A 26093-nucleotide genomic window follows, 5' to 3' on the forward strand; every position below is an offset into this window, starting at 1 on the left:
TCGAGGTGCGAACAAAAAACGACTAATTACACACAAGTTTGCAATAATTACAAAACCAAAACTAACTAGAAATATGCAATAAAATAACCAGTGGAACTTTGACAAAGACACGAATGGGAAACTACTCAAACTTTGATGCCGTGGAGAGATCGAAGCAAGCCTCCTCACTCGAGGGACCGGTTGCTCGAAAGCAAGCCTCCTCCTAAACTTCCGCTTCTATGAGGAATAAGTGTTGTTAACAATGACGTCATTGGTGCCTTAATTATGACGTCATAATTCGACAGGGACTACGCTTGGTCTGATCAGTTTGAAATTTATTGAGCGTGATATACGCAACAATTTTATTTGAGAATATAAATTTATGATTTAATCACTCACGTGGTCTGGCAGCCATATTGGATCAAAGAAAAAAGCCCTTCATAAACAGAAGAGTTGGCTTGCATCAAGTTGATTGCGCAGGGTAAATATTATATGAATACCATCTAGTTACCCTCGCCAGAGGAGAGGTTATTGCATTCGAGTCTGTTTGTCTGTGTTGTTCCGCACAGAATAAATATGATTTTCTCTGCAACAGTTGGTGCGATGATGGGAAATTTTTATCATAGGTACGCCTCCTGTATAATTTTTTAATGATAATTATGAGGTCATAGGGCACGTGGTATGGGCGCCATCCTGGAAAAAACGAAAAACTTTGCACCTCTATATATCGGAAAGCGCTTCATAGAAAAAATTGAGACATGGCTCATTGTAAAGAACTCTCCATGGGGAATAACATGTTCATGGTGATGTCATAGGTGCCTCCATTATCACGTCATAATTCAATAAGTACAAAACTTCATCCGATCAAGATGAAATTTATTTAGCGTCTATGGATCAATTGGTGGAGAAAAATAAATTAATGATATCATCGGTCACGTGGTTCGGCCACCATATTTGTTTAAACGCAAAAGCCTTAAAAACCACCAAAACATGTCCTGGCGAGGGTCTGCAATCTCTGATTGCTCTTTCTAGTTATTTATTTGTTAACTGCTATTGGCATTGCACGTGGTGCATGCTTGAAAACCTCGGTGGTGCGTGTTTTTGTCTTTGCTGTTGCTGATGACTCGGTAACAAGTGCCAAAACTGGTCCGGTGGCTGAGTGGAGTCTGTAGCATTGGCATTTTCATATAAGTAGTACAAGTACTACTTGTGAATGTCTGCAGCTGTGGAGGAACCCGGAAAGGGTTTGAAACAGCAAAGGGCTTACATTGTGTAGCTTTTCATGATTGCTTTATGCAGCTTTCTTTGATTAGAAGAGCATGCGAGTTGTATTGAGCATCTTTATCCCACTAGGAATATATACTGTTGGACCCCAACATTTGCGGGGAACACGTTCCTGGAAAAAGCCACGAATGTGGGGCATTGTTTCAAAGGGAAAAGGGGGGATTGGTTCCTGGCAGTTCCTGATTCGTGGAAAATCCCGCAAATGTCGAGGAAAATACGAAAAAAAACCGCAAATACGCTCGTGAAAATAATGTCAAATCACATGCGTATAGCTGCTTAATGTGTGATGTTATGCTTGGAAGATGCTCTTAGAAATGTAATGTGCACAGCTCATGGGAAATTGTTTATGCGTGGTTGGGAGTGGTTTATGTGTGATGCATGGAATATGCTTTTAATGGTGTTGGCTTAGCGGTCGGGTGCCGGCTTAGGATCCCAGGATCCTGGGTTCGAATCCCGGTCGATCACTGAATTAACGCCAGGGGGGTTGACTCAGCCTGTCATCCTTCCGAGGTCGGCAAATTGAGTACCAGCTTGCTGGGATGAATGATCCCGGTGTGTACCCCAATTTAGAATAGGTACACCGTATCCCTGCGCATCGTAAGAGGCGACTCAGGGTTGGCGTCAGGAAGGGCATCCGGCCGTAAAACATTGCCTCAAACAGGGAACCATGATTGTCATGGGGCCCGCAAGGCTAACCCCCGCTCTAGCGGGGAAAATGGCCTCAAAACGATCATTCATTCATTCATTCATGCGCATGGATGGTGGGAGGTTTTTGTTATTTTTTTTATTTTTTTTTGGTACCTACGAAAAACCACGAATATGTGGGACACAGGGCTGCAAATGTCGAAGCAAGCGGGTTGTAATTTATCAACTGCAACTATGTGGAACCTGCAAATGTTGGGACCATGAATATCGGGGTCCAACTGTATACAGTAGGGTGCATCAAATGCCCCGCTTTTGAAAAATATTATTAATCTACCTTTTAACATTTATAGTCTATGGCATAATCAAATGCCCCGCTTTTGAAAAATATTCTCATATTAATCTAATCATACATTTTTTTGTTACACTAGCCCCATATAGTATATCTGCAAAATATTTTCGATTTTGTTTAGACCCCCCACTGGCCCACTAGGATCGGGTAAAAATTGGATACCCCTGCTAATGGGCACCATCTGCCAACCACCATCTGTTACACCTCAGCTAATACCTGCTCATGTGCTAGACAGTTTGGGCTCTCAAGGCCAGAACGCCGAGGGCAACACGACAGGCTAGGGCTGTGTTCGGTCTGGGCAGCGCCATCAATAAGGAGGATGCACAGATAATGGGAATATGTTACCCCACCTGCCATCAGGTCCTGTGCTGTGTCCTGCATCACATTGAGAAGGGTGTGGTGGCAAAGTGTACCAGCTGTCCTCGTGCTCCACCCAAATGGGCGTCTGTGTAGCCTGTCCTCGCCCAGGTCGCTGACTTTTACAAGAAGGCCAACCTACCCACTGTCTATGACCACCAGGCAATCATTTTGCTCATTCAGTTTCTGGGCGCCAATTGCAAGATGAGGGAGATCCCGGCCATGCTCGCCAAGCTGCATGCCATGGAACAACAACTGGATGAGAACTTCTGGTTGTGGCTGGCCAACGTTGAGCAGCTGGTCACGAACCCGGAGCCTATGTTCCTGCAGTCGATGAAGACTGACCGCACAACATCTTCCAGCACCTACGACAATGTCCTGTTGCAGAAGGTGCACCGTCGCTAGGTTCGTGAGCAGGCCGAGGAAGAACGGCGCAAGCGAAAGGTGCAGAAAATTAGTGCTGCTAGTTCCATCATTTCGTTGGCAGACGACGGTGAGGCAGCAGACAGCAGCAACGATGAAAGTGATGTGACTGCCACTCAGATGACCACTGTGACTTCCACTCGGACCCATCAACGCAGCAAACACACTGGCACCCTGGCGTTCATCCCCCATGATATCCTGTGCCATTTGAAGATGGTTTCCCTGGCCACTCGACTCAAGCTGACACCAACACAACAGGCCAGCTTCATGGAGGCCATGCTTGAAGAAACTGGGGGAAATCCCACCAATGTATCAACTTGTCATGCTTCGAAGAGAATTAAAAAAAATTTGAGAAATTATTATTATTTTGGGTCGTTGGTTACCCAAATTTCCAAAAACATTGAACCAAACTTTTTCCAATTTGATCGCACCACGTTTTTGAGGCCATTTTTTAGAATCGATGACCTTGAATTATTTACTCATCTCACTTATGGCCAAAGCAACCATTAGAAGAACTGTCCATCATCCTTGAAAGTGATTCAGTCCCTGAAAGTAATTAAATAACATCCATTAAGTGCTACATATTGGACCAAGACATAAATTATTATTTTAAATCCAGGCTAATTCTTGGGGCCAATTGAACAATTGGTTCACCAAAAGAATGCAAACAAGTAAAGAAAGTTTTATATTAGGTAATTAAAAACATGCCGCAAAGTAAAGAATCAAGGTCGTGATTGTAAGATCACAATAATATTCAACACACAAATAGTATAGAACGAGGCTATTTCAGCACCGCATGATGGATCCCGACATCTTTATTTCATTCCTATTTTCAATATACAATGATAGTGTGTTGATTGTCATCGTTATGCAATAATCCTGACCCCATTGCTTTGTTGGCATTATGCGCCATCCCTACATATTTTCCAACCTTTGCCAAAATTTGTATTTGTTTGTTGTTTATAAACACTAAATAGCTCGCACTCAGATGTGTTGGGCAGAGGGTTAAAGCCATCCATAATTTTAACGCACGGTTGCTAAAAGCATAACACAAAGATTTATGGCTCGGTCAATAGGTCAGGCAACAAAGTATAAATGTACAAGCTGAAAATGTGTGAATGGGATTTTGAGGTTCATGCTGAGTTTGTTTCCTAATTTATGAATCGTTGGCTTTTGTTGAGGTTAGAAACATAACTACATGTAGTGATGTCATGGGTGCATCCTGCACTCCAATTTGTTCAACATTTGGCTAATTAGCCTTCTCTCAAAAGATTGAAATTCTCAAGTGTCTGTGTCTGTGTGAGAGACGTGTCCGTGTCCATGTCTGTGTGATGTGTCCGTGTGTGTGTGCACATGCTTGTTGATGAAAGAAAGCGAGGTACAAAGGTTGTGCACCAACTTACACAATATAGCATGGTTTGTACTAAAGTGGATGTGTATTGTCACAATATTTATTTTTCCACAAAAGCTTCACTATTGTAAAAGAGTAAAAGTATTTAAAAATAAAATCTTGAATGAGCTAATTTAGTGCTGAATCTCATTTAGTGGTGAACACACTTGATTTGAAAACAGGAATGAGAATGAGTGCAATTGGATAATTTTACTTTTGCAAACGGCACTCCTGTATAAGTTTAACGTGATGACGAGGGTACAGAGGAGAAAAGGATGAGGAACTGATCCAATTGTCTGAGATGGTCACGTGTCTGTGCTGTTATCTGAGTTGGCCAATTACAGTGCAGTATAAAATGGACGAGGCAATAAGATACATTAATGCTCTGCTTTTCCAGTTCCAAATGCTTATCTCCTTTTGCTTGCAAAGCAGAGAATGTTATGAGCGACTCAATGTTTTAATTTATTCATGACCTTTTTGTAGTACAAATGTAATCCAGTGGTGGCATGGATCCGGTGATTTGTGAGTCACCAGAGGTTGCAAACTGGTCCAACTTGTGAAACTAAGCCAAAAGACAAGAACATAAAAGTGGGAAAGATAGAGTATTAATCTTTGAGTGCCACACAATAAGGCCTCCATGGGTTCCAATCTCACTTGAAATACAGGTTCTGGGGAGCCTTAAAATGATTTGGCAGTAAATCCTAAAGTTCAAGATTGAAAAATTGTTTTAACTTTCTTTAAAAAAAATTGTTCTCCCTGCTTGTCCTTGTAGGTTTTCTGCTCAGCGGCGGAGGCCCATCCTCTGTGCTCGTGGTGAGATTTACAGACGGTGGCTGCCATGGAGGTGCCACAGCCGCGTACTCTCGGCGAGCTGCAACTCTTCCGCCTGCTTGAGCGTGGTAACTTGCTGTCCTACTACAGCACGTTTGTGGAGCAGGGTGGGGATGATGTTCAGCAGCTGGTGGATGCAGGCGAGGTGTGCCATCGAACCTTCTTTGTTTTTGGTTTCCTTTTTGACCTTCACTTTGACCCACTAGAGGTTCAGAGGCCTACCTTTTAACATTTATAGTCTGTGGCATAAGAAAATCATTTTCTATGTGACGATGTATGCTTTTAGAAGGTCGAGCAGACCTTAAATTATGAATAACTTTGAAGAGCAAAGTAAAAGGCCAAGGCAGCCAGGTCGGTTTGAAATTGTGTGGATATGGAATTTAATAGGGTTACACAGGGTAAAAGCTGCCCGTGGGCCTTCAAGCTCATTAGAAAGTCATCTTGAGTGATTTGGAGACAATCCAGGGTGAAATTAGACAGGGTTAGGGAATGACTTCCACACGTGTGATAGAAACAAACAATGGAAAGCTTCTAGATCTGGACCTTCTGTTGGGAGATTATTGAAAGCGGTAATCAATTTCAGAAAGAAGTATCAAATGGACTTGAAAGATTTTGAATAAATTCATTAATGGCTGTTTTTTTTTTTTTGTGTATTTTTTTTTTGTATACAGAATCGAGGCTCGTGTAAGAGCTAACACATTAAACATGAAAACATGCACAGACACATAAAACATGCAATAAAGGGAGCGGGAGACAAGAGGGGGAGAGAAAGGGAAGCACACAAGCACAACAGTGGAGAACAGGGACGTCGGTAGATCTGTGGAAGGTAGAGGGCCGGGGGTAGGAGGGGAGGGGTACACGGTATAAAGCAAATGAACACTATTAGGAATTTCAGGAGAGAAGTTGGGATTGAAAGAGGTGGATTTGGGTATTTTAATGGGGGGTAGAAAAGATCAAGGTTTTGAATGGGGGAAGATAAAAGATAGTGGTGAACAGATATCTTGAAGATCTGGAGGGGGGAGAGGGATGGAAGAGAGTATGGGAATTTGTTCCAGAGGCGGGAGAAAAGAGGAATGAAAGAGTGAAGGTGAGCAGAGAGTCTTGATTTTGGTAATTTCACCAGAAGAGGGTTATTGGCAGATATTGTGCTTCTTGAAGGAATATTTGAGGAACAGAGCACAGGCAGAGCAGGGGGAGCAAGGCCGGAGAGGAGTCAGTGGAACCACCAACCTGCCTGCGGTGAGCGAGTGAAAGGCCCTCAGAATCGGCTTCAACGTGGGAGATTCCAATGATTCCGAAAGCCTTGGTTTCTACAGCGTGAAGCTGAGCTAGTTGTGAGGCAGGAGCACCGGCCCAGAGGGGAGAGCAGTATTCCATTGAGCTGCGGATGAAAGCTTTGTTAGTGGTGAGGAGCTGAGAAGTGCCCAGAAAGGACTTAGCACGACCGAGGATGCCCAGTCGGCGACTGGCTTTGGAGGCCAGATTGGAAATGTGATTTTCCAAGGAAAGATCATGGCAGATAGCGAGACTCAAACGGTTGATTGACAGAACTTCGTCGAGAGGATTGTTGAGAAAGTCGATGGGAGGGTTTTCCAGACGGTCATTTCGGAGAGACAAAGTGAGAGTGTGAGATTTGTCCGGATTGAAAGACATGTTCCAATTGTTTGACCAGTTTGTGATCTGTTGTTGATATCTCCCTTGAACCGAAGTTCTGTCATACTTTAGTGAAGAAAAGGAAAGTGGAGAGAGATGATGAGCACATGGCTTTTCACTTTGGTTTTTAGGTTTGTGCACCTGTGTACCTTAAATATGCTTATTTAGTATATGAATCGCTGCTATTATTTTTCTGCAGATAGATAAAAGTGGAAAGAATGCGTGCCTTGCTTCATTGTCACGTGACCGGTGCTGGATTGCTTTTATTTTTTATTTTAACTCGATAGTTAAGGATAAAAACACTAAGTGTATCATATCAGGTGCGTGTGAGATGCTTGTGACATGTTAAGCTGGTCTGAAAAATGTATCGGAGCTTGCCTAGGTAATCTAATAGGTTGTTGATTTATGAAAGGAATCAGATCTAGGGCCCTGCGGGCTAGCACACTGTAGGGTGAATGTGGGAGAAATTGCACCATTAAGAGCAGCAGCTGCTTTTGAGCATCGAGCAAGTCAGCCAGCTGTAAGTGAAAGAAGTCCTTGTTGCTTTTAGCAAAAAGATTAGGATGTTAGGTATGGTGTCTGACCGAGTTAAAATCGTGGGAGAGGTCTAGATAGATCGCCGTGATCTCGTGTTTGATGTTCCAGTATTATTTCCTATCATCCAATCAACAAAAGGCCTATGTTCGGCATACAGTGACCGGCATCAAAGCAAAATTGATTATGGGTGTCCAGAAATTTGGAGAATGCTCCCTTGCGGTCATCTGTGATTAATGATGCACAGTATTAATGTTGCTTCACGGTGTGTACCCCGGTTTAGAATAGGTACACCGTATCCCTGCGCATCGTAAGAGGCGACCAAGGGTTGGCGTCAGGAAGGGCATCCGGCCATAAAAAAAAACATTGCCTCAAACAGGGAACCATGATTGTCATGGGGCCCGCAAGGCTAACCCCCGCTCTAGCAGGGAAAATGGCCTTAAAACGATCATTCATTCATTCATTCATTCAGTATTAATGTTGCTGATGGCATAAGTTTAAAGTTCCTCAATTGATTGGTCAGTTTCGGATTTATTTTCTTTTCTGAGTGGATTGATGTCAATGTTATGGTAATGGAAGGATTTTTTCGTATACAGAGTCGAGGCTCGTGGAAGGGCTCGCACACTGAATGAATCAGGACGAAACAGGTCAAAAGTATCAGTAGGGGGTGGGTGACACCAGCAGCGGAGTTGAAGGACAAGATCGAGGGGGACTTCGACAAGGAGTGGGTGTGCGGAAGAATGGGGGAGGTGCAGGAAAGGACGCATGATGAATAACCTGGATACAAGTGTAAATGTGTTTGCTTGAGCCACAGTGTGCATCTACATTTTGCAGGCCAGGGATTTCCAAAGAAAATAACAGGAATAACAAAATAGTGTATTTTGGAACAAGTCTCTTAATTTGATGAAAACATTTGATATGTTGGTGTGACAAATCTGTTGAAATATAATCATATATCGAGATTTACACCTCCACGACATTGAATCGTTCAGGTCGTGCATGGATTGGATTTGCAGCTAATGTTCCCGACATGAACCAGAAAGTCCATTATATTATTTTAAGGAACTTCAATCATTTGCAGATCTGGGGATATCTCTTCCAAGATTCAGATGCTGGACTCCGTCAGTTGTTTTCAACTGAAAATGAAAATCAAAGTGTAAACACACTCTCGATTTTGTCCTCTCGGTTCCATGTCTGAATCATCTTGCAAAGCTTTTTATGCCTCCGCCGACAAAGTCCCCGGAGGCATTGTGTTTTCGGGTTGTCCGTCCGTCCATCCGTCCGTATGGGCTAAACCTCGTTTTTCTCAGCAACCATATGTCCGATTGAGAGAAAACTTTCAGAATAGGAGTGACACACCCATGCAGAATGTTTTGATAATTGTGACGTCATAGGTCACACGTTATGGCAGCCATCTTGGATTAAAAGCATATAATTAAAAAATTATTTCTCGGTAACCGCTGAATGAAAAAATTATAAACTTGGCACATTGTCAAGTACTCCCAATGGGGAACAAAAGCATGATAATGATATCATAGCTGAAGTGGCATACCAGCAAAAAATGTTTTAATCTAATTCCTTATCCTAAAAATCTGAAATTGCATGCACATGATCTATGACCCATTTGTATTGAAATATTAAATTTATGACATCATAGGTCACATGGTTTGGCAGCCATATTGGATTGAAGGGAAATATTAAATAATTATATCTCTGAAACTGCTCACCCTGTCGATGCGAAATTTTACAAATATCATCTCACAGAACTGTTGCATATTGTTTGAAAATAATGATGTCATAGGTCACGTGGTTTGGCAGCCATCTTGGATAGAAAAACGAACCTTATCCCATCAACATGAAACTTCACAAACATGATCCCCTGCCCATACATATGCAGAGTGATGGCATCTAACTGTTGTGGGACTATGCGGAGGCATATTTGCGACAGTCGCATTTTTCTAGTTACATATATCACCAAGAATGGGTTTGAAGGGTTGGCTTTACCTTTGTTTCCAAGATGTCCCAGTAGTCCAGCACCTCCTTGGTGCTCCCAAAGAAAATGATGCTCTGTGACTATTATGTCACCAAATTCTGAAGACAATTTTCTAGCCATCATTTCCCGACAGGCTTGCTGCTGATGGATGAACTCCTACAGGACCATTCTGATTTTCATCTTTGTAGATTCTAGCAACTTGGACGGATTTGGAATATGGGTTTGTGCAGACAAAGATGTTTTAATTTTTTTCCTCGCACTCATCAAGTGTTGATTTCTTCTTTTTTAACTCTTAATGGAGGGAAATCCGCTTCCGGTCCCTCGAGCGAGGAGGCTTGCTTCGATCTCTCCACGACATCAAAGTATGAGTATTTTCCCATTCGTGTCTTTGTCAAATTTCCACTGGTTATTTTATTGTGTATGTTATTTTGTGTTTCTATTTAGTTTTGGTTTTGTAATTATTGGTGTATTGTACCCTGGTGTTGTTATTGTATTGTACCCTGGTGTTGGGCTAGCGGCTAGGGTGCCGGCTTAGGATCCTAGGATCCTGGGTTCGAATCCCGGTCGATCGCTGAATTAACGGCAGGGGGGTTGACTCAGCCCGTCATCCTTCCGAGGTCGGCTAATTGAGTACCAGTTCACTGGTAATTCCCTGTTTGTCGTTAAAGGCGGCAAAAAGGGTTGGCGTCAGGAAGGGCATCCGGCCGTAAAACATTGCTTCAAAAAGGGGACCAAAAAAACAACAACAACCACGGTTCCCGAAAAAGGCCAACCCCCGCTTTGCGGGGAAAAATGGCCTCTAAAGGTGGTTATTTTATATTTTATAATTATTGCAAATTTGTGTGTAATTAGTCGTTCTTCTGTTCGCACCTCATGCGCAGCCTGGTCACTCCAGGCTCCCCCCCCCCACCTCCCCGTCAGTATTTTGTGAAGATAGTTCTTTCCTTTATAGTATTTGCTTGTTTCTTTGATTTTCTTTTCTCCCCCCTACCTCTCACGAACATCTTACCCTTTGTCCAACGTTTTAAAAACAAAACAAATAAACAAACAAACAAAAAAATTCTTTATTAATTCCTTCTCTCCTCCTGGACACGTGCTTATTCGCTCTCCTCCTCATCTCGACTTGTGCCCCGCCCCCTATATCTCGTTTTTTCTTCCACCTCTGCTACTTCTTTCTCAAATCCACGTCCTCACTTCGAGACTTTTCCAAGGTTATTTATCACTAGCCGAAACCCGTGGAACATCCACGGAAGGGAGGATGTGGTGTATGGATAGAGTGTACCATTATGGATGGCATAGGGGATTTGCTTGTCCGAGTCAGAGTTAGGAAGAAAGATGAGAATGAAGAGTGCATAGCCTACATGAACAATGTATTTATTGCAATCTACTTAAATGACAACGCTATGATATACTTTTGAAAAATGAATGGATTCGTAATAGGAATCGGCATAGCACCACTCTGGGATTGTCCACTCAGTGGACGGCTTGCTGTCGCCTTCGCCTGTCCAATCAGCGGACGGCTTGCTTCGCCTTCACCCAGCAGACGTCAATACGATGGCGTCGTAAGATGGCGTCGTATCGGCCGTTGATCGGATGCTTTTTGGCCCCAACGTCGGCTAATTCAGATTTTTCGAGTATGGCTGTATGTAATAAACAAAGAGCGCGGTTCGTAGACCGTAAATCCATTAGTACCGTGGGCATCGGGTCACTGGGTGCGGCGTAAAAGGGATAACAAAGTCGAGTCCTTACACTATTATTATATAGATGGTTTTGTTTAAATATTATTTAAATATGTTTAAACCGCAGCCGTGATGCTAACGCCGCCCTCCCCCCCCCCCCCCCCCACCCCAGAATTTCCATGTTTTAAAGTTTCCCATTGTGTACCCTGGATTAGAATAGGTACACCGTATCCCTGTGTGTCGTAAGAGACGACTAAGAGGGTTGGCGTCAGGAAGGGCATCCGGCCATAAAAACATTGCCTCAAAAAGAGAACCATGACAATTACAACTACATATGGGCAGGGTACAGCCCAAAGTGGAGATCGGTTTCTGAGGTTTGGGACATGGAATGTAGGGACAATGACAGGGAGATCAGGAGAAGTGGTGGAAGTATTGGTCAGGGGAAGAGTGGACATATGTTGTGTGCAAGAGACGAGATGGAAGGGAAGTGGTGTGAGAATGGTGAAGGGTAGGAAGGGACAGAAATACAAGTTTGTGTGGCAAGGGTGCCCGGAGGGCGTGAATGGTGTTGGTGTCCTGTTTTCTGAGGAGTTTGTGGACAGTGTGGTGAGTGTGACTAGAGTGAGTGATAGGTTGATGATGGTGAAAATGATGATTGGAAAGCTCTTGGTGAACGTCATCTCGGGATATGCTCCGCAGGTTGGTCGGAGCGATGAAGAGAAGGACAAGTTCTGGTGTGCGATAGAGAAGCTGATGGAAAACGTGAAAGATGAGGAAGTTGTTGTGGTAGGAGGAGACCTAAATGGACATGTGGGAAGGAGTATGGAATGTTTTGAGGGAGTTCATGGGGGTTACGGATATGGTGTGAGAAATGGAGAAGGTGAAAGGATTTTGGAGTTTGCTGATGGAGCTGATTTGTTGATTTGTAATACTCAGTTCCAGAAAGAGGATAATAAGCTTGTTACATACACGTCAGGTGGGTCGACGACAACCATTGACTACCTGATGGTGCGTCGGCGAGATAGGGGGCACCTCCGGGACACAAAGGTGATCCCGGGGGAGGAGGCTGTTTCACAGCACCACTTGGTTGTCTGCGACATAAGGGTGAAAGGTGCGAGGAGAGCTCGGCGGGTGAAGTACCAACCGAGAATAAATGTGTGGAGGTTGAAAGAGGTGACAGTAAGGGAGGCATTAAAAGAGAGGCTGAGTAGGGTAGAGGATGATGTGGTTGAGCTTGAAAGTGGTTGGATGTCAATGAAAGCTAGTCTGTTGGGAGCCGTTGGTGAGGTATGTGGATGGACAAAAGGACCACCGTGGCACTCGGAAACATGGTGGTGGGATGATGAAGTTGGAAAGAGGATTGACGAGAAGAGGAAGAAGTTCAAGGAGTGGCAGAAGGCGAAGGGTACGGGAGCAGAAACAGCAGAGCATGAAAGTTATAAGGCAGCCAAGAAGGCTGCAAAGAAAGAGGTAGCAAAGGCGCAGGAGGCATGTAGGAAAATGTTCGGAGAACACTTGGATTCGGAAGAGGGTCAGAGAGCGGTATTCAGGATTGCAAAGCAGATAGCGAAAGAGGTGTGATGTGATGGGGGTGAGTTGCTTGAAGGATGAAGTGGGACAAATCGTTGTGGACCCAGATGGAATTAAAGGAAGATGGAAAAGATATATGGAAATGCTGTTGAATACAGAGAATGAATGGGATGGCAACATCGAGAGTAACCCAGTTTTAGGACCGGCAGAGAAGATAACTGAGAAGGAAGTTGAGGAAGCGAAAAAAGCAATGAAGAGTAGAAAAGCGGGAGGGCCGATGGGAGTTGTGGGAGATATGTTGAAGGCAGCAGGAAGTTGGGGTGTGAAGAGAATGACAGAGAACTGTAATCTGGTGGTGAAAGAAGGCCGCATTTCAGTGGATTGGGAACTGAGTACGCTCGTCCCTCGATACAAGGGGAAAGGTGACCCTCTGGAGTGTGGCTCGTACCGAGCGATAAAGTTATTGGAGCATGGAATGAAGGTATTGGAAAGGGTGTTGGAGAGGAAGATAAGGAAGAAAGTGAAGATCGCCGAAATGCAGTTTGGATTTATGCCAGGAAGAGGAACGACAGATGCGCTTTTCATTGTGAGGCAGTTGCAGGAGAAGTACATGGAGAAGAGGAAGAAGTTGTTTCTTGGGTTTGTTGATCTGGAGAAAGCATTCGATAGGGTTCCACGCAAAGTATTGACATGGGCATTGAGGAAGTTAGGAGTGGAGGAATGGTTGATCAGAGTAGTGATGGCAATGTACAAAAGAGCGCGCACAGCTGTAAGGACGAAGGACGCGAACAGTGGTGAGTTTGAGGTGAAGGTGGGAGTGCATCAGGGGTCGGTACTAAGTCCACTACTATTTGTGGCTGTGATGGAGGTGCTGGCTCAGAACGTAAAGGAGGGTTTACTGTGGGAGTTGTTGTATGCAGATGATCTGGTGTTGATTGCGGAAAGTATGGATGGACTGAAGGAAAAGATGAACAAGTGGAAGGAATGTATGGAGACAAAAGGTCTGAAGGTGAATATCGGAAAGACGAAGGTGATGGCAAGTGGTAAAGCATGTGGTGAGGTGGAAAGAACTGGGAAGTGGTCCTGTACTGTGTTTAGGAAGGGTGTCGGAGTGAACTCCATTCAATGTACAATGTGCGCTGAGTGGGTTCATAAAAAATGTAGTGGTCTGAGGGTCATTAACCAGTGTGGCAGCTACATTCAAATGTAAGGTGTGCACAGAGGGAGCTGCAGATGGAGGAAATGTTGAGTTGGATCTTGGAGATGGCGTGAAGCTGGAAGGTGTGAAAACATCTTGCTACTTCGGAGACATGCTGAATGGAGAAGGTGGATCAGACTCGGCAACGGTTGCTCGAGTGAGATGTGAATGGAAGAAGTTTCGGGAACTGAGTGGCATGCTGATGAGGAGGGGAGTGTCGTTGAAGCTGAAGGGAATGGTGTATGCTGCATGTGTGAGAAGTGTTATGATTTATGGGAGCGAGACATGGGTAATGAACGTAGAGCAGCAACGAAGGTTGGAAAGGGTGGAAATGTGAATGGTTCGATGGATGTGCGGAGTATCGTTGAGAGAGAGGAAGACAAATGATGAATTGCGAAAGATGATGGGAATAGAGCCTGTGGTTGATGCTGTGAAGATGAACAGGTTGAGATGGTTTGGTCATGTGTTGAGGAAGGGTGAAAGTGACTGGTTGAGAAGAGTGATGGAAATGAATGTAGAAGGAAGTAGAGGACGGGGAAGACCGAGAAAGACTTGGCTAAAGATGGTGGAAGAAGAAATGTGGGCAAGGGGGTTAACAAGGAGAGATGCAGAAAATAGGGCAAAATGGAGAAGATTGTCATGGGGACCGCAAGGCTAACCCCCTCTCTAGCAGGGAAAATGGCCTTTAAAATGCATGGTTGTTTTGTTTGTAATCGAGGACCTGAGCCTTCATGGTTGTTTGTTTATTTTGCCAATTGTTATTCCATTTCTACTGAAATATGTCTATTCTTCTGGTCTGTGAATTTGATGAAAGGCATAAAAACGTTTCAATAAAAAAAAAAAATGCCCCGTACAAGAGAACGAGGACATGCAATTATTTGCACCCAGCTTTACCTTGAGCTACTGTATATATCCATCTTTTCTCGGAGTCCCCTCTGTCAGAGTTTCATAAATTCTTCTTCACTCAGACTCGCTCAGCCCTAGATGATCATGTTTTGTGCAAACTCCTGGCATCATTGTGTCTACTTTCTATTTGGTTAACATCTGAATGCAGTGGCCGTGTATTTCCATCCATTTTACATCCTTTTCCACATTTCGCTGGTTTGCACGAGATTGTGTGTCACATGACGCCTGTCCTGTTGCATTGAGCAATGATTGTATTTTTGAGTCTGGTCGACGTATCTTCTGTTCGATGCCAATGTTGGACCCCTTTGGGGTTACCAAGCTAATTTCATTATTGAGCTATGGAGCAGCAGAGATGTCTTGGTTTTCTTGGGACTTTGTCATATAATAAATTAACTCTTGCCTTACCGTTCATCAGCATTTTGAACACACTGAGATCTTGAGTCATTCTTGTGAGACCTCACAGTTTCGATTTGGTTCAAACTTGACGATGGTCCTTAAACTACTGGGCCTCAGTTATAGCTATTAAAAGTCACGTCACCCTTGATATTGTTGCGGATTCGGGGGTCGGCGCTCCCCTTATCAATGGGGGATTAATCCCCCTGTCTTTTAAGCTGGCCGCCCCCCAATCCTGGAAGCTATGACGCTCCTTCCGGTCGGAATTAGCTCGGGTGATTGGTCAACGAAGTCCCAAATACCTACTAACTAACCCGACCGTAAAGCAGGGAAATAACTCCCGCTCGAACCACGGATAAGATGGAAATTGCCGAGCGGTTAGCAATCCGCGGCCCGAGCCGTTAACAATAAAATTAAACCCGATTCTGAGCGGTTTCCAGATCGTGCCACAGGTACTCAATCAAGAAAAGACTAAAGCGATCGGATAAGAGGAAACCAGAGTGTAGGAAGAACAAATGAGGGTTTATTTATTATGTACAAAAACCCAAAGAGGAAACGAAAGGAATATACAGGAGGAAGAAGAAACAAAAGGACACAGGGCAGGCTTATCTATGCAGTCTTAACTTATGACCCCGGACAAACAGACACACTCACACGGAATTGTAGTGGTAGGGGAGGAAGGTTCAGGCAGATGGTCAGGCTCCTCGCCCGGTTCCGACTCGTGCCGTGGTGGTGATGGAAGCAGGCCGGCAGCGCGCCGCGTGTCGTTGATCACGAGCGGACCTTGCAGATATATCGGGGGGGACTGGGATGCTACGCACGGGATAACCGTATAGCGTGCCAACGCTCTCTCTCTATTAATGTTTGTCTCAACAAGGCAGTTCGTATCAAACGACACCCTCACGCAGTTCTTCTTGCATGCAGTCCTTCAAGTCCTTGCAAAAGGAGGCCGCCGAATGAAGTCCCCGCATGAAGTCAGTTACAATCGATGGTCCCCTGCGCAGTCCTTGGCGCAGTCTTTACACAATCAGCCGCCTCTGCGCAGTCCGTAAAAGGGCTTGGCGCTTGCGCTTATATAATGCGCTTTGAGATCAATGCGCGCACTTTGAAACCACGCCCGCCAGCGAGCTCACCTCAGCCCTGGTTGGTTAGCGAGGGCTCACCGGCTCCGCCCTTGATGGCTAGTTGACAGGGCCACGCCTCATTCTTGTGTCCCGCCCCCTTTTTCCTCGGCCTGAGACCGCATGTTCAATGGCGTTTGTTTGAGCAAACCAGCTCAACGCAGCGAACGCTGCTGGCAAGCGGAGGCGCGTAATAGAATTGGGAGAGAGAGGTTGGAAAGGAAGCGAATGGGGCCTATCTTATTTGATTAATGCAACGCAGATTCAACTATTGGGCACACGGCCTTATCTGACACATAATAAGGAAATAACTAAAGTTCCTATGGTGGCCTACGTATTGCATATGAACTAACTATGGGTGCGACCTTTAACCTTTTAAATGATGGAATATTATTAACAAGTATTTACAAAGTGAGGGGTTCTCAAAATCGCAACAATATTTTTATGCAGGAATGCATTCATGTTCATGTTGCTTTTAGCCGTGTGTGAAAGGACAGTGCTTTCATGAGGAATTAATTTTATTCCCTCTCCAAAACATCCCATGCGGTTGAACCAAAGTAGGTTACCATATTCAACACGTCAGAGGACAGTGTGAGCCTTTATTCCAGGCAAAGCAATGCATCATTCTGCACACCGACAGAGTGCAATGTTTGCAAAATATCCGTGCTTTGTATTCCGGTCTTTGCAAAGGTTACATTCGCCTGTGTTTGACTGTTCCGATACAAGTTGTATTTCTTTAAGCATATTTTGGCCAGAGAGAGATATTCAAATTACTCTGCCCATGTACTTTGTGGCTTTTAATTATCTATCTCAGATTTCCAAGAAGGCTTTGGAGTACATTTTCCCCCTTCATTTGCTTACCAGAAGGCAGCAAACATTACTTCCTCATTGGATGTGACTACTCTCATTAGCTCATGCTTCAGTTGCTGCCAAATTGGCTGTGAAACGACTGAGGGGTGACCCTCTTGTGTCTGCTGTTCTTGTGCATGTCTCGTGCGGATTTGGTGTGGATGGGTCATCGTTGAATGTGCAAGAGTTTTGTACCTTTATGGGGGGCGGGGGGCGGGTGGGATGGGTGCGTGGAGCATACTTTATCTCGGAATAACTGCCGTGATTTTGCAATCGGAATTGTATTGGTCATTTACAATGTTGTATAATATTTTCCTTAAAACACTGGGCTTGCCTTGGAATTGTAAATGCATTAAAGTATTTCTATTGTGTTCTCTCTCAATTGCAGGATGAGTTTCTAGAAATCATGGCATTGGTCGGCATGGCGAGTAAACCACTGCATGTTAGACGCTTGCAGAAAGCCCTTCAGGAGTGGGTGAACAATCCCACTGTGTTTCTGCAACCCGCCTCCTCACTCCCTTCTGCCTCCATCCCGATCTCGCGCCTCGCTGGACTTGCTGCCACTGCTTCAGCGCTCCCCGGCCGCACCGCAGCTTTAGCGCAGGTTCGTGCTGCTCTTCCCGCGATCCTTCCAATCTCACCTTGCCCTGTAATCTCAACCAGTCCACCTACTGGCGGCATATCCGTAGTACCACTGGTACGCGCAGTCGCAAATGCTGTGGAAGCAAACAGCCGACTACGCCCAGGGGTAGTAGCATCTGTAGTGACTCCAGAAGCAGAACCATCTCGACATTCCCCAGTGCCTCCAGCATATACTGCAGGGTATACTTCTGCATCCGGAAGTCCAAACCGATTGGAGAATGGAAGCGGGTCTGGCGATACCACATTAGAACGTGACTTGCCACCCAGCCCTAATGACAGCCACGGAGGGTTCAACGATTGCTCCTCATCTGGTGAGCTTAAGGAGAACACGCGGCAGGCCATAACGTTGAGTGCCGCTCACACACTGCAGACAATCCCTTCCACGGACCCAAGAGAACTACAGGAAGTTCTGGCTTCCAACCGGAAACTGACCGCTATGCTTGGACACATCTTTGCACTTGCACCTGAAGACCCCATGCGGCATGACGAAATCCGCAAGTTTAGTGCTATCTATGGCCGCTTTGACTCGCGCAGAAAAGAGGGTCGCCGTCTGACGCAGCATGAGGTGAGGGCGACCGCTGCTCGGAATGAATCACCATTTTGACCCCAGCACTGAGGAGTATTACTGATGTTTTGAGAAACGATGCAAATATATTTATTTTTTCTTCATTATAATTCTGTTATTTGTCCCTCCCTTGGGCTAACCACAAAAGTTTAATGCAAACCTGTTCTATATACAACAAATGGTGTATGACTTTGGATGCTTCATGTCCACAAGAACAACGTGCTGCCATAAATCTGTCTTTGGAAGTTGATGTCAGTTTTTTTTTGTTTTTTTTTGTATACTGAATCTAGGCTCATGAAAGAGCTAACATTTACTTCACAAACAAATCAACCAGACAAACAAAATATATAAAAAGAGGGAGCGGAAGATAAGATGGGGAGAGAAGGGGAAGCACACAAACACAACATTTGAGAGCAGGGAGATGTGTGGAAGGGAAAGGGCTTGGGGGGAGGAGGTGTGGGGAGGGAGAAGTCTAAAACACAAGGACTTCCAGGACAGAAGTTGGTATTTCAAAAAAGTGGAATTGGGGTGAAATTAGCAGGGGTAGAAAAGATCAAGGTTTTGGATGGGGGACTGAAGTTTGGACTGAAGTCCTTTGATGATGTTTTTTGACTCATCCTCTGGCGAGACTGGACTTTTATGTTTGCATACTGCAAACCAGTCTCACAACAGCTGCAAAAGTGAGCTGAGCTATCAACTGCAGTGACGTTTTACAATTCCTGCAGGCCTATACTGTGCAAAGGTGTTCTCATGCATGCTAAACTCATTGCCTCTTGTTGACCAAGTGGTGGCTCAAGTGAATAATATATATATACTGTATATATTTATATATTTATATATATATATTTAATTATTTATATATATATATTTATATATATATATTTATATATATATATTTATATATATATATTTATATACATATTATATATATTTATATATTTATATATATATATATATTTATATATATTTATTTATATTTATATATATATATATTTATATATATATATTTATATATATATATTTATTTATATATATATATATATATATTTATATATATATATATATATATGTATTTTTTTTTTTGAGGGTTACATTGTATTGATAATGCAGAGTTGGGTGATGCGTTGAGTTAACAATGTGAGTTACCATATGATTACCGCTTCTGCTTTCGGTGCTCCATTCCACCCCTGACCTAGCTCAGTGTAAACGAGGCCGCATTCCAGCTGTGTCTGCAAGATCCAGCACTACTTACCCGTCGAGATGAACTGTTCCCTTTGGCACGCCAGGTGGTGCGAGACTCCGGCTATCGTTACAGCCACCGACAATCCAGGTGACTACTGCTTGAGCCCAAATACCTGTCCATGGTGATTGTTTTGTAACATTCACACAAGGGCGTCGACTGTTTAGTCTGTTTCCCCACCATTGGTCATAACCTCTAACCTATGCTCAGTTATCACCCCTGGCACTGAAGGTAGATGGAGGTTGTGTTTTCACCACTGTCTGTTTGTCTGGTTTTTATGACGAAAATTGAAAAATGTTGGCATACGTCAGTCTGTCTCGTTTGTTTGTTTGTCTGTGAGTGGGATAACTTGCGAACGCTTTCAGCTATCTTTGTCAGACACTACCAGAAGATTCCAAAGGAAAAACTGAGGCTGTCATTGTTATTTGACTATATATGTCAAAGGTCTGGGTGACAGTGACGTCATTTGCATGAAACAGATATGACTAAAAGTGTTTGCTCTGCGTGTCAAACTTGACACAAATGAGTTGAAAAACATGACCTACAAATTCCGAGCAGATTTGATAATCCAATGGAAGGTGGATCAAAAAATGACCACGTTCAAATGACCATGACCAATGACCGTCAAAATAACCATGTTCTAAGGTCAAGCTTCTATCAATTTTCGTCATACCTGCCTTCTTGTTACTTGCAAAATCGAAGATTTTTCAAGCATATTGGTTGGTCTTGTGCGTTATTACTTGGCAAAAAAATATATTTTTGACAAGTACGTTGATCACGTGTGTGTGTGTGTGTGTGTGTGTGTGTGTGTGTGTGTGTGTGTGTGTGTGTGTGTGTGTGTGTGTGTGTGTGTGTGTGTGTGTCTGTGTCTGTCTGTCTGTCTGTCTGTCCACTCACTTCTACTTTCCTACAGGTCACAATTTTAAACCGATCTTCACGAAACTTCACCAAACGGTAGAGTTCGTGGTCTGACAAATTCCTATATATTTTTGAGGTCGAAAGGTCACACATGGGCTAAAGGCCTGAGGAGAGGGCATTGCATTTGAGCCCGTTTGTTTGTCTGTCTGTTTGTCCCCACAGAATAAATATGATTTTCTCTGCAAACGTTGGTCCGATGGACAGGAAATTTTCACCATAGGTGCAACTCCACCTGTATAATTTTTTTAATGATAATTATGACTTCATAGGTCATGTGGTATGGGCGCCATCTTGAAAGATCCGAATAAATTTGCACCTCTATATCTCCGAAAGCGCTGCATAGAAAAATTTAGACATGGCTCATTGTAAAGAACTCTCCATGGGGAATAAAGTATGTTAATGATGGTCATCGGTGCCTCCATTATGACCTCATAATTGGACAAGTACAAAACTTCATCCAATCAAGATGAAATTTTTTGAGCATCATCTCGGGATAAATTGGTGGAAAAGAAAAAAGACGACGTCATTGGTCACTTTTTGTCGGCCGCCATATTTGTTTTAACACAAGAGCCTTAAAAAACACTGAAACCAGTGGTTTTGTGGTCCTGGTGAGGGTCTGCAATGTCTGATTGCTCTTTCTAGTTGTACTTGTATTTAACGCTTGAGAAGCATTGCATTGCTATGGATTTCCACACTCTACGTCGTTCTACAATCGCCAGCACGGGCGTCATGAGTAATGTCACAATGATTGCCTTTCAGTCTGGCCAGCAATATGTGATGAAGTACATCACAACATGTGATGTACATGTCAAACAAGTGGTTATGGCCTCTTGCACGTCTCCATTCCGTGCATGGCAGGCCTCTGCTGGGCCAAGCGTGCAGTATTTCAGGGAGAGAGCTATGGAGGCACCGTTTTGGTGCTTGGCATGACGTGAATGATTGTCTGCATGCTCCTCTCACTCGCTCCCATTGCATTGCAGAGCACGAGGCTCTGACAGCCTGTCCCCAAAGCGAATGAAACTTGATGGGGACAACTCTCAGGATGCACACAGCCCACCGCAGGTATGTGCACAGACTGTCTTATGCTGTGGGACAGTTGGAACAGTCACTATACTGCATGATTGTGAAGGAGGTTGTGAAGCATACATAAAGCATTTCATAAAAGCATTTGTTTAAATAATTTAAACCAGATTTTAAAGGTTATATGAATAATCATTAATTGTTGTTTATTTTCTACTAAAGTTTAGATGTTTAACCATGTTAATGTGAAACCCCCATTGAAAGTGATACCGAGGCAGTCTTCGCTTGGGTAGAAATGCTAAAAGTGCAGAGTGGCCACAAAGTCCCTATGCACACAGTTAGAATTTAGTTCGACTTTAGAATTTATCTATTATTTTTTAGAATTTATTTTAGAATTTTTTATAATTTTAACAGTGAGAATTTATCTGCATGCTCCCCTCCATTCTCTGCACAAATTTTACATTTTTCTCCATGTTCTTCTGTACATCTTATTCCATGTTGAGGGTTGCTGGTCATAATAGATGTTTTGAGGTTTTCAACTGTTGTTAGGTGGAGATGAGAAATTTCCTCTTTCATAATGCCCCAAAGCGAGTTGTCATATGTTAAGTCTGGACTTTGAGGAGGCCACACTATCTCAGATCCACGTCCAATCCATCGTCCACTGAATTTGTTGAGATATTCTCTAACAGTGAGAGCATAAAGTGCTGGTGCACCATCCTGTTGCAGGATAGCTGTTGCCTCGAGACCTCTCACACAGTTGTGGAACAAATCACGTCTGATGTATGTTCAAATAAGCAGTGTGATTGACAGTTGTATCAAAAAATATGGCCCTGTGAAGTCATCTTTTGAAATTGCCGCCCACATCATGACACGAGGAGGATGCTGTTCAATTTCCTCATAAAAATTAGGATTTTCTTTGCACCAAAAATAAACATTCCTGGATCGATTGCTGAGGTAAATAGCACACTCATCCGAAAAAAATATACTTAATCTTGATTTAATGGTGTGAAATCGCTGCAGAAGAGCCTTGCTCTAAATCAAGTCAAATCAAGGACACGCCCTGTTGAAAACCCTTCTTTTCCCATGCCCGCATCTTGTCGTGCGTAGGAGCTGGCTTATCGAACCTCTGCGAAAATCTTGTCCTTATGTCTTTAAAGCTTGCTCCTTCTCGCACGCGGTCGTGAACCCAAACACAAGTAATCAGTCTCTCTTCTATTGTGTACTCACTAGTGTCCGTCATGCTGAAGCCATACCTGGAAAACAAATAAATAACAGGACACACTTATGCATAGGGACTTTGTGGCCACTCTGTACAATGTGCATTGATTCTATTTTCTTAATTATTACGAGAAAAATAAATGATAACTTATCATGTTCGGGATAGGGTTAGTCGTGTTCCGGTTAGGGTTATTCACAACACTTTGTGGTGTTACGATTAGGGTTAGGTTTATTTGACTCCATTGGACTTATTCCGAAACAGGGGCTTATGCATTGGATCTCTTCCTTCCTTCCGTTCGTCCGTCCACAACCATACCTCGGAGATCTATTGACCGATTTTGTTCATTATTGGCAAAAAGACAATACATGATGTTGTATTGTACATACTAGCAAGGTACCTGCCCTAAGGGCGGGGCTTCAATTGGGAGGCCCAAATGAAAAGGCAAAATATCATAAATTGAAGGCTTTTTTATTTTATACGATTCATATAAACATCTGTTAAATCATATCACATGCAAATCATCAAAATCTAAACAGTATTTGTAGAATTTCAATAAAAGCCACATCACTGTTCATATCGGTAAATATTATTCCATCATGTTTGGAAAAACTGGAAAATTGGAAAAATTGAAGAAAAAAATGGAAAAACAATATAGCCTATTTTACTCCAGGGGGGGCCAGGATTACCCACCCAAAATTTCGTTGCGATCAGTTCAGCTGTTTTTGCGGTACCTGGGAACAGACAGACAGACGGACGGAAGGACGGACGGACAGACATTTGGTGAATTATAGTAAGATGTGCGTCTTACATATGCACATCATTTTGTTTCGTGATGCAGTCATCATTTTCATGCCCCTTTCCTCTCACCCTTCCCTCCCTCCTCCCTCCCCCCCCCCCCCCCCCCACCCCCACCCCCAAGCCCCACTCCCGGGAAATGCAACCAGCTTGGTATCCCAAGACGGTTACCATACATCGATTTCATTAGGCCTGCAATTCAAAACCCCGCGATACTCGAGAACCCCACCTGGTCTCCATTGTAATGGACAGCTTGTATGGCATGGGGCAATCAATGGTGCCTCACTGGAAAGATATGCGCAAAAGCTCACCCAGATTGGCCAAATGAAAGCCTCGATGCTCTGGGTGCTTACAATGCTATAATGACGCTGAGCACAGGTCCTGGTGGCAGGCATGGGGCGGAGTGGGTTCGTACCATGGTAATTGCAGAGATCATTTCCGTGGCCAGGCTAAAAATGGGGAATGAGCATTTCTTATCAAGCTGACGTGCACGGGTGACGGATGGTCATCTGGGCCAATGGACATGCTGCGCCGAGACCAAGATGATTGGGGCATGGGATTTTACCCTGGAAAAAAGCTCCGCCTTCCCTCGAGAGAGAAAAAGAGCGGTGATGGCTTTCGTGAGGGTTCGGTGTGTGTGGAAACTCTCCCTGGGGCCCTGGGACAGCCAGCATGTGGTGACCTGCCATGGTGTGCTGTCTATGGACACGGGTCAATCCGCATGGACCAGGAACGATTACAGCCCACCGGACAACCATTGGAGCATCTGTGGATGGTGTGACACATGATGGTGTGATTGGGAAAGGCTTGGTGAGGGCTGCATGATCTTCCACAGATGGTCCACTGTGATTGATGGGTTCTCGGTTTGGAAGGAGAGCCCTGGGTTTGATTGGCAGGGGATAAATGAGGAAACCTGGCTCTCTTGGACCAGGCCAACCTGCGGCGAACTGAACTCAAGGTAAGGTGCCTTGATGCATAATGTCCCAAGTGTTCAGTTCTTGCTTAGAAATTGGGACATGCGTAATTGGAATGGGAGCGGGCGAGAGTGACCGCCAATGGTCGATAAGTGGATCGGTTTGAAAAACCAAAAATGAATGTCTGTGTGAGTAAAGGGTTGAGTTGTGTTTGGAAGTGTGCCTGTGTTGATTATAGAATGTATGCAGGCCATGGCAGTTAGGAACACATTCTCTATCTTGTATTACCAGTGTTTGAGAATTGAATGGCAGCGGGGGAGGGAATGACATTTGGGATTTTGTGGGTGGGGAAGGTGTGCGTGCCCACAGGCATGGATCAAGCTTAGGAGGAGCGGTGATTGTGCCCCCACCCCCCAAGTGCTGGTCTTTGCCTCGGTGTTCATTGGCAAACTTTAGTCTTGCCCTGATGTTCTTTCTGGACAGCAAAGGTTTCCTCCTGGCACACCTCCCATGTAGATCAAATTTGTGCAGCCTCTTTCTAATGGTAAACTCGTACACTTTGACATCAACAGTGGCAAAAGCTACCTGTAGGTCCCGTGATGACATTCTGGGTTCTTGGAGACTACTTTCAGCATCTTGCGGTTGTTCTCGGGCTGAAATTGCTGGGGCGGCCTGGCCTGAACAAGTTGGCAGTTGTTTGGAATCTTCTCCACTTGTAGATGATCTTCCGGACAGTCGAATGATTGATTTCAAATTATTTGGAGATCTTTTAAAATCCCTTCCCAGACTCGTAGGCATCTATAACCTTCTTTCCGAAGGCATCAGAGAGCTCTTTTGATCTAGGCATGGTGACGCTGCACACTTCAACAACAAAGAGCAAACCAAACTAAATGTATGAGGTTTAAATAAGACAGGTTCCTCCAAGATCCACTCTAACGATGTTCTAATCATTTGCACCTGAGCTGGTGCACCTGATTCTAATTTTAGGTATTTGAAGTAGTGATAAATGTAGGGGTGTACTTACTTTTTCCACATGCGAAATTTGCATTTATGTTTATTTAAAGTAAACAATGGACTACAAAATGTAAATGTTTCATGATATTTGTTATATTATATCACCTTTATCTATCAATATTGTTGAAATGAAGATCAAATAGCCGTATGTTGAAATATGTTGTAAAAGTCAAAACTTTACATGGGGTGTACTTAATTTTTCACGTGACTGTATAGTCCTTGACATATGAGCACCAACACATTTTGGACAGACGGACAGACATAAACATGATTTTGAGGGTTTTAAAAAATAACACAAGAATGTATAAACAGACGTTGGTGAAATTTGGAACATATTACCTCAACGTACAAAGTATTTACTTCTGAAATTTGCAGCCAATTTTATCCAGTAGAAGCCGAGAAACGTATTTTCAGTCCCCGTGTTAAAGCTGCATTCAGAGAAACGATCCCTTATATAAAGGGAGGGGCACTTTGCACCTCCCTTTGATATGTATGTATATATTTGCAGAATGAATCACGGCTGATTGGATTTGCCCTTTTTAATCATCATATCCAGACACGACTTTTATTTGCTATCCTGTGCCTTATTTTGCACTGTTTGCAAAAATTCAACTTTCTTGTGAAATGTTATCACTGACGGGTCAATTATGTT

The 26093-nt window shown here is 43.8% G+C and overlaps 1 protein-coding gene across 8 annotated transcripts in view; it reads left to right on the top strand.

Annotated features, from left to right (window-relative positions):
* The window catches only part of LOC137429595 (NGFI-A-binding protein 1), a 54886-nt gene that overhangs the window by 19672 nt on the left and 9121 nt on the right, over positions 1–26093 (top strand). For all 8 annotated transcript variants that reach the window (XM_068119624.2, XM_068119623.2, XM_078779617.1 and 5 more), the window contains 4 exons: positions 5200–5403; positions 17503–18321; positions 19518–19651; positions 21460–21541. In XM_068119624.2, coding sequence (XP_067975725.1) covers positions 5266–5403; positions 17503–18321; positions 19518–19651; positions 21460–21541 — 1173 coding nt within the window. In that variant the 5' untranslated portion in view covers positions 5200–5265. The remainder of the gene's footprint in view (positions 1–5199; positions 5404–17502; positions 18322–19517; positions 19652–21459; positions 21542–26093) is intronic.

The sequence above is a fragment of the Myxine glutinosa genome, chromosome 6 (assembly GCF_964187855.1).
Source record: "Myxine glutinosa chromosome 6, kmMyxGlut1.1, whole genome shotgun sequence".
Taxonomy (NCBI): domain Eukaryota; kingdom Metazoa; phylum Chordata; class Myxini; order Myxiniformes; family Myxinidae; genus Myxine; species Myxine glutinosa.